This window comes from Macrobrachium nipponense, chromosome 25 (genome assembly GCF_015104395.2).
Source record: "Macrobrachium nipponense isolate FS-2020 chromosome 25, ASM1510439v2, whole genome shotgun sequence".
NCBI lineage: Eukaryota > Metazoa > Arthropoda > Malacostraca > Decapoda > Palaemonidae > Macrobrachium > Macrobrachium nipponense.
Genome location: NC_087214.1, coordinates 76,971,297 through 76,981,296, shown reverse-complemented (window position 1 = coordinate 76,981,296; position 10,000 = coordinate 76,971,297). Strand labels below are relative to the sequence as shown.

The 10,000-nt window shown below is 34.4% G+C and overlaps 2 protein-coding genes across 5 annotated transcripts in view; both read right to left on the bottom strand.

Annotated features, from left to right (window-relative positions):
* LOC135199557 (uncharacterized) overlaps positions 1 to 10,000 on the bottom strand; it is a 389,950-nt gene that overhangs the window by 288,301 nt on the left and 91,649 nt on the right. The gene's annotated exons all lie outside the window — the stretch shown is intronic.
* LOC135199229 (collectin-12-like) overlaps positions 1,030 to 10,000 on the bottom strand; it is a 33,298-nt gene continuing 24,327 nt past the window's right edge. The window contains exons 2-3 of the mRNA XM_064227099.1: positions 8,487 to 8,609; positions 1,030 to 1,393 (exon numbers count right to left, since the gene is read on the bottom strand). Of these exons, the coding sequence (XP_064083169.1) occupies positions 1,369 to 1,393; positions 8,487 to 8,609 (148 nt within the window). The 3' untranslated portion in view covers positions 1,030 to 1,368. The remainder of the gene's footprint in view (positions 1,394 to 8,486; positions 8,610 to 10,000) is intronic.

The window sequence follows — 10,000 nt, the reverse complement described above, 5'->3', positions numbered from 1 at the left end:
ATTAATTAACTTCTAATTAATTAGTCCCACAAGTTATAGTTATTATCTCTCTCTTCTCTCTCTCTCTCTTCTCTCTCTCTCTCTCTCTCGTATGCTCGCTATATTTATATCCTATTCTCGTTTCTCACTCATTGTTGGAACATTTTTGTAAATTTCATGTTACTTATACAAAATGTATTGTTTTTCGAAAAAAAAAAATTGCCTTGACAAGACACCTTTCCTAAATTCTTAATCTAATTTTCGAGATTTTACTAAGTCATATATGACTCCTTGTTTTTCAAAATGTATTGTTTTCTGACGAATCATCTGTTGACCACGTGTGGATAGCTGCCTTAAAATCTCTAATCTTGCCCACGGGCGGTTTTTCGTTTCTGTAGAGTGAATTGGACCTTATGCTAATCCCGTAATCTCAGTTTGGATACTAAGCCTACGTGTACTATGTTTTTGCTCTGCTATGATCAGTTGTGCCTCAAGTAAAGGGTCAAGCAGACAGAAAGATCTTGGCAATCGTTGACTTTTCATGTTCCTTCGTGTCATCACCTTTATTCATATGTGGATATATATATGTATATATATATATATATATATATATATATATATATATATATATATATATATATATATATATATTATATATATATAATATATATATATATATATATATATATATATATATATATATATATATATATATATATATATATATATATATATATATATATATATATATATATATATATATTTATATATATATATATATATATATATATATATATATATATATATATATATATATATATATATATATATATATATATATATATATAGTATATGGTGATGTTAACTGTTACCAGACTGAATTGCTTCAAATTATCACAGTTACGTCATGGTTCGTTGCCAGGAATCTGGCTTGTGGGGTCTATTCCTGCCATGGGTGTTGGCGTTTTACAAATTATATGTATGTGTGTATATATACATATATAAGTTTTCTGTACTTGGTATCCTTGATAGAGGGGAGAAATTACGAAATAACTTGAAATGTTTATTCTCTTGTAGCTTTTTTGTGACTCATAAGTGCTGCCACATCCCTTAGAAACAAGCTTCTTATGAATGAATACAAACAAGTGAGATGCACATGATCACTCATTAATCTAAATATGCAAAGTGAATATCAAGTCTTTTTTGTGATCTATGTTGTTTTACATGATCACTCATGTGTCTGAACATTGAAAGTGAATGTCATTCATTTTTGTATCTAAACAAATACATAAGAAAATTCAAGTCATGTCTACAGCTTCCTGGTTGTCCCTTTTGAAGCAGCTCTGTTGTACCTATTGGGCCTCAGTTTCCTTCCTGTCGAGTTGCTGTTTATGCCGACTTTTCGCAGACATACCTGTTAGAGTGACAATAGGCAGAAAGAAAATTAATCTCAGATTGCTAATTACTTTGTTTTGTTACCTGTAAAAGAAAAAGGTGACTTGGATCACATTATCTGAATACCATTATTCGTCCTTAGATTTACTCTAAAAGTGATGTTGTGAATCTGAAACTGAGTTCGACTTTGGAATGTGACACGAAGGACCAGGTGGGAGTGATCCTCTGTTAACCTAGGCTGGCTGTGAACTGCATACACAGTTGTTAGACGACTGTTATGGGTGGCCGCTGATATGTGGAGAGAGAAAGAGAATAACCAGAAGCGATCGCGTGTTGCCCTTTCAAAAGGTGTACCATCAGAATGATGCACAATCATCATTATTTTGTTTTGTCATTTAAATAGTAGTGATATACTCTGAGATATTCGGTATCAACTGTATACACTTCCTTAATCACTGGAAACTTTCAGGTAATACTACTGTGCACAGGAAAGCAAAACATAACCATGTCCTGGTGGGTATTATATCAGCTATACTGTAGATTTACTAATAAAGGATAATGACGCAATCTAGACTATTTGGGAGGTAATAAATGAGAGATTTAGCTGTGGCAGTGTACCTATTATTTCCCCGGTTTTCAAAGTTCAACAGGTCCTAAGTTATCTACGCAGAACGTGCACGAAGCTAAGTGGAATCTAATGAAAAAGGAGAGTTGTCCCACAGATTCACTGACTGAAGACTGTAATGATCGATGAGCTAAAATGACTTGATGCCAACTTTTTATTGTTCGTCATTCATTTACTCAGAGTAAAACAGAAAATGTCGCTTTGGTCACAGAAGAGCGAAAGTAGCAAAGGTGTAATGAGGAAAAACACCAGACCTTACAGACCTTACAGACCTTACATCTTGTTCGGGTTGTCCCAGGTCCCTCAGTGTGAGGCACCTCTAATGGTCTGGGATGCAGCTTAGGTATTTGTTGAGCTTATTCTTAAACACATCTACGCTCACTCCTGATATATTCCTCAGATGAGCTGGCAATGCATTGAATAGATGCTGCATTGTCGATGCTGGTGCGTAGTGGATTAATGTCCTGTGTGCTTTCCTTATTTTTCCTGGTATAGTTTTGGGCACTATTAATCTACCTCTGTTCCTTCTTTCTGATGTTTTTAGCTCCATGATGTTTTCGGCAATTCCTTCTATCTGTTTCCATGCTTGAATTATCATGTAGCATTCTTTCTCTCCTTTCCAAGACTATATAATTTTAATGATTGTAGTCTTTCCCAGTAGTCAAGATCCTTAACTTCTTCTATTCTAGCGCTAAATGACCTTTGTACACTCTCTATTTGTGCAATATCCTTTTGATAGTGTGGGTACCATATCATATTACAATATTCAAGTGGACTACGAACTTACATTTTATAAAGCATAATCATGTGTTCAGCTTTTCTTGTTTTGAAGTGCCGTAACAACATTCCCATTTTTGCTTTACATTTTGCCAATAGAATTGCTATTTGATCATTGCATAACATGTTCCTATTCAACATCACACCAAGGTCTTTAACTGCTTCCTTATTTGTGATTGTCTCATTATTAGGTCCCTTATATGCATATAGCTTTCCTTCTCTGTCTCCATAATTTATTAATTCAAACTTATCAGAGTTAAATACCATCCTATTTACCTCTGCCCAATCATATACTTTGTTAAGGTCTCTTTGTAGCTCGTTCCTATCTCCATCACAAGTAATTTCTCTACTTATTCTTGTGTCATCGGCGAAACTACTCACTACCAAGTCCTTAATTAACATTACTGTCTATGTCGGCAATCGTAATGACAAACAGTAATGCAGCTAACACCGTACCTTGTGGCATGCCGGAAATTACCTTAGCTTCATACGATTTCTCATATTTGCAATAACTATCTGTTTTCTGTTGTGTAAATATTCTTTTAACCATCTTCCTACTTTGTCCACTATATTATCTTTTCTCATTTTCTTCGCTAATATATTATGATCTACCTTGTCAAAAGCTTTTGCACAGTCTAGATAAACCACATCTGTTTCATTTCCGTTTTTCATATTTTTGTGCATGTTCTCACTGTGGACTAACAGTTGGGTTTGTGTACTTTTTCCGGGCACAAAACCATGTTGTCCTATATTAAACAAATTATTTTTTATTAAATGTTTCATAACATTTTTCTTCATTACCCTTTGATACACTTTCATAATATGTGATGTTAGACTCACAGGCCTATAATTACTTGCCTCTAATCTTGATCCACTTTTGAAAGTATGGGTAATGCATGCTAATTTATGCTCATCATAAATCTTGCCTGTATCTACACTTTGTCTTAATAATATTGCAAGTGGCTTTGCGATAGAATGAACTACTTTCTTTAACAAAATAGCAGGGACACCATCAGGCCCAGCTACTGCTCCATTTTTAATTTCATTAATAGCCTGCACAATATCGGCTTCATTAATATCTATGTCTGATAAATATTCACTATTTTCATCCTTTATTTCTGTATTATTATCTCCATTATCAATTCTAGGGGTGAATTCTCTCTTATATCTTTCTGCCAATATGTTGCAAATATCCTTTTTTTCATTCGTTAATCTCCCTTCAATTCTTAGAGGGTCTATTTCTATTCTTCTTTTATTCATCTCTTTCGCATATGAGTACAATAGTTTGAGGTTTTCTTTGATATTCACTAGGGTTTTTTCTTCCAAGTCCGGTTTTTCATTTTCGTTTGATTGTATAATCTTTTGTTCTGCATTTTCTATCTTACTTTTTAGTTCCGTCACTTTCCATGCAATTTTTTCTTTTGCAAGACCTTTTTTCCACTTTCTGATTTTCTGGAACATGATCCTTCTGTCTCTTGGTATGCATGACTGATGTTTACTCTTCTTCTTCGGTATATATTTATCCACTATTTTCTCTAATGTTTTATATAATATCTCCATATTTACCTGTATATCATCACTTACGAAAATGTTATCCCAATCTGTTTAATTCTTCATTTATTTCTGACCATTTTATATTTTTACTGTAGAAATTGTATTTTCCATATCCTTCCCACTTTTTCATTTCTTGCTTATCTCTGTTTTCATTTGCTTTAGAATGGACTGTTATTCTATGACATTATGGTCTGAAATACTCGCATTATAAAGTATTATTTCTTTAACATAATTCACCTCGTTCACAAATACTAGGTCTAAAGTATTTTCCTTTCTTGTTGGCAGGTGATTTATTTGTTGAATTGTTTTGTATTTCTATGTAGCATATCTAATATCTTTTCTTGTAATTATTGGTGCCTTCTTATCCTCTGCACTACTATTACTCTCTTTTTTATGTGTATTAAATACAAACGGCAATCTCCACCTATTTGTTCTTTTCCCAGTCCTATCGAAAGGCAAAAGTTAAAGTCTCCGGAATATGAAGAATAGTCCAGTCCTTGTGAATTTCTACATATATCATTCCAAGTTTTTCTATCTATTGTGTACAAACTCCTTCTTTTAGTTAATTAGGGGGTCTATTAATATGTACTACTAAAGATTCATTAATTTTTCAAATTTAAAAAATTAGTTCTAAACCGCTATTTATGTTCACATTCTGAGTTACTATTTTATTCCTCATATATTTTTCCTTGTTTTTTGTCTTTCCCATATATCTCGGGTTTTCCCCTTTGATTCCCCCCCCCCCCCCCCTATTTTTTATTTTCTATCTTGGAATCTATAAGTTGGAACCCTTTTATAAGATCAGCATTATTGCCGAAGTCTTCCTTGGGAATACCAGGTTTCCACTTTATATTCATTTGTCCATAAATTTCTGACATAAAAAAGTCCAACTTTTTCCAAACATTTGAATCTTTGCCTTCTATCATAATTATTCATTTTTTGTCATGAAATTCTGCAATTTTCCTCCGTATCTGCACCATCCCCCCTACCTTATGATGCGCAGGGAATGGAATGTTGGTGCCAAAAATTCTTCTGCTGTATAATAATTGTTTGATTGAATAATTACTAATCTTGACATCTATCAAATTGTAGAGCAATTAGATCACCTAAGGAAATGTCTGAACTTCAATTCCCACGTGGAGGAAGCTATCGTAAAGAAATTGCTCTGCAAATTTTGTTGCAAACTCCCTGAAGTAATTACTTGGCTGCGGTCGTAGTTCACATTTGTAATGTTTAATTGACAAATTTAAATAAGAATAATGTGAGAACATTCCTTAAAAACAGAACGCACAACATAACCAGGTCAGGGGTTAAACAGGAAAGTCTGCCAAAAACCACAGCCCAGGATGCGTGTGACCCTTAGCTAGGCATAAATAGAGACCCACAACAACAATCTAGTTCCAGGGCATGGGAAACCTACTTCAGTTTTCATGAGATGACGTGTCTTAGCCTAGATAAGTAATGTTCGTTCGTACACATGTATCTTTTGTTAGGTTTGCTCGCCTATGGATTTGTATACCAATCTGTAACATCACTTTCTCTTCTCCTATCGTCTCACATAGACATTCAAGCCTTCTCTGCAAAGCTATCTCAAGATGTAACTTTGGAGAAATAGAAGTCTATTTTGCTACCCCTGTGTTTCCACGATTTACCCTCCAATCAACTTGAGAACCATGAATATAGAGTTCAGAAAATACCTTCCTAGTGCGATCGAGAGATAAAGAGAGAGAGAGGGAGGACTCTGTAACCTCCTAACCCAACGCTATCTGCTACTCAGATCAAAAGTGCCCACTTAGTCTGGTGTAATCCAGCTACTACCACACATTCACTGGATATTGATGTAGTCATCCTCATTTTATATCATTTCTCCACCTTTCAAGCCAATGGTCTTCAACAATTGTGGTTCAGAAGTGGTTTTGGTGACTCAACAAGGGTCTTGCCTATTCATACTATGGGTGTACAGCTTGGTTCACTCTGTTCTGTGGTAACTGCAGTGTATCATTTGACTGGAAGTGGCTATACCAGCAAAGTTGGAACAAAACCAGCCGCTCTCAAGGCAAATCCAGAGCAAATTTTGGCTGAATTTGGCCAATACATTCATGAGCCAAAATTGTCTGAGAGTTTGACAAAAGCTGAGACATGCCTGGTTCAAGTTCTCAAGAAAGATACAGCAGTTCAAACAATGAATGAGTTGCGGTCTCATTTGTATTTCCACAGCAAGGGAAGCGATGAATTGCCTCCAACTAGTGAAGCGATCAAGGCTCACATCCTCAGAGCATGCACTGCAATGAAGGAAATGCTTTGTGTGTCAGAGATTGCTGTTGACAAACCAGATCCAAAATAATTTGGATATGTGCTGGATAATGAGTTGCTACTTCCTATTGCTAGGCACAATCCTTTGACAGAGGAATAATAATAGAATGGGACTTTTCATAATTAAAGTGTAAATTACTTGAAATCTTTGAGCACAAATATGACATTTCACACAGAACACTAGGCATAGAGCTTCAATCACCATAGAAATGTGATTTGGCAAGACATTGAATACCAGAAATGAGCCTTTGGAATTGATTTATCTGATTTCTTAGTGACATAAATGAATTTCTTGCACCCAAAAACATATGTCTAGATAATGGGACCCTCATTCTAGGTAAATTAGAGCATGAGGTAGGTACAGGGAAACCCAGTTTTCACCAGTTGCGCTATGAATCAATTGTTAGGAGAGTGTGGAAGTAAGATGAAGAAAGAGAATATGAAAGGAGGTGCAGTAAAAGGAACGAAAGTGGTTGCAGCCAGGGGCCGAAGGCACGCTGCAAAGAACCTTAAGTAATACCTACAGTGCACTGCATGATGTCCACTGACGGCACTACTCTTCTACAGGGAAAAAAAATGGCGGTGATCACAGTATTTTTGGGGAAAAAAATTTTGATCGTGCAATAAACGGTACAGAAATATCTTCAGGGTAAAAAAAAACCATATGACAAAAGTAGCTGCTGATTCTAATTTTTTTCCGAGTAATTAATGGAAGCGCTTGGAAAGTCTTGTCGAGAATCAAGGAAACATTGGAGTTGACTTGTGTCAGAGGAAAACTATGTAGACAAATGCTTTTGACGCCATTTTATTCATATCAGAAAATTTAATCTCTTATTGGTACCTGGTTGAAAGTGCCCAAGTACTTGGTTTGATTGCATTATATCTACCACATTAGAAATGTTAAATTATATCATAACACAGTTGAAATTATACATGTGTGTGTGTGTGTGTGTGCGTGTGTATGTCTTTAAATCCACGGTAGAAGGGTAAGTGAAACAGGGACTTGGAACAAGTACTTACGTAGTATATTCTACACTTTCAAATTCACACCGAATATGAAAGAAGTTGACAAAAGCAGATAGAGGGGGGCGGGTTTCCAGTTTATTAATCTGGCCGGCGTGGTCTTCAAACTAGTGTGATTTTGAAACTGTAGAATATACTACGAAAGTTCTTGTTCCAAGTCCTTGTTTCACTTACCTTTCTACCTTTGATTTTTAAGATATTCTCAAGTACGTGTTCCTTCGTGCTAAATTGCATGTGTATGGATGTATGTATATATGTATATGCATGTATACACACACACACACACACACACACACACACACATATATATATAATATATATATATATATATATATCTATTATATATATAATACAAATATACATATATATATATATAATATATATATATATATATATATATATATATCATATTACATATGTATATATAGATATTATATATATTATATGTATATATATATATATATATTATATATATATGTATATGTTATATATATATATATATATATATATATATATATATGTATATATATATAATATTATATATATTTATATTACATATTATATTATACATAATATAAATGTATACCATAATATATACGTATATCTTCTATGTATATATGTGTTTATAGATATATTGCATAATTTTTTAACTACATTTCTCACCCTCAGATATTTCTTCGGACCTCACCGCTCTCTATAACCCTGTCTGTTTTATATATATATATATATATGTATATATATATATATATATATATATATCTATATACCTATATATATATATATATATATATAAATATATATATATAAACAAGACCCTTACCTATAAAGGATGGAGCATGGGGCATCATTCCATCCTCCTGAGCCTGAGTTCTTACGCATCTCACCACAGGACTCTTTACTGCCATCACTGGAAGGCCAATTGTCGGGTTGTCCGGCTTTCCATCTGAAAAACATACAGAAAACGTGTGAGATTGAAAACCACTGAGATCTTGAAAGTTCATGTTAAAAAGAATCAAAGCCACATTTTAAAAGGTATCACAAACCCTAATTGGCCATCCATATAATCAGAACATTTAATTCTTTCGGACTCACACACCTAATGCAGTTCATATGTTTCACACGAAGTTCTGCTTTATTTCTTCTTCTAAGATTCGAATATCTTGGAAATATTTTGTGTCCAGAAATTTTACCACCAGCAATACACCCTTCAGCAGTTCACCACCAAACATGTTCACTGGCAAACAGTTCAGCGCCAAGCAATTCATTGCAAGTGGTTTGACAAACTTTTACTCTGATTTTTGTTATTTACTGTCAAGTAACTCGCCATAAACTGTTAATACTCTGGCACAGCAAATTGTTTGGAATCAGTCCCCTATTTTTTTAGGCAGAGGAAGTGTACAGTAGTATGCCCAAAGGATTCCGAGTCTTATTCAGAAATACGATCCAAACGGTAGTTGTTATTGACTGCGCGGAATGGTTCATAACATTTCGTAAGTTATTTTTTGTGCACATATTCTTTTAATAGTGGTTATATTAAATTTTAGCAGATTCTTATCTTTTTAAGATAAGCTTTAATTGTGCCATTTCGATTTAGTTTATTGGTATCCGACAACCACCCTGTGGTGGGGGTATAAGAATACTACCTCCGTAGGTCCTTCGTGTCGTAAAAGGCGACTATAAGGACAGCTGCTGCCTTGCAGTCTTAGTTTTTTAGTAAAAGGATAGGCACACCGCCAATAACTATGGAAACTGCTGATTTTTAGTCTTACATTTTAATAAAAGGCTAGGCCCACTGCCAAAACAACTGGGTGGACACTGCTGCCTTGCAGGTGGACTTTTTAGTCAAAGGCGAAGCCCACCACCAATAACTGTGGTTGATGACAGCAAGGGCATGTGGTCGTAAGAACCCCTTTGACAAATAATAAATCATGCCTGATGTTGTAAGGAAAGGCGCAACAGGCAATCACATCTAAGATCCTACAAAAAAAATTAATTTCTAGCTTCCAGCTCTGCTTTTGGTTCTTTTCCATTCATAGATTCTTCAGTAAAGTTCATTTACTCAGCCTATTAAGGTTTACTATGAATATCCTTTTGTTTTCTTTACTAAATGCAAATATAGCCCTTATAGCCAAGTCATTTATAGGAATGCAAAAGATAGCCCAAATACTATCTCGCTTTGTATTGCTTTGTTTCTCTTTCAAGGAATCTCAAGGTTTCTTGTGGCACAGTTTTTCACTTCTTGACTTCATAACCCAAAACTTTATCTCAGAGAATATAATGATGACCGCATTATTTTCTACTCTAACTTATCACAACTTGCGCATTCCTCCATAA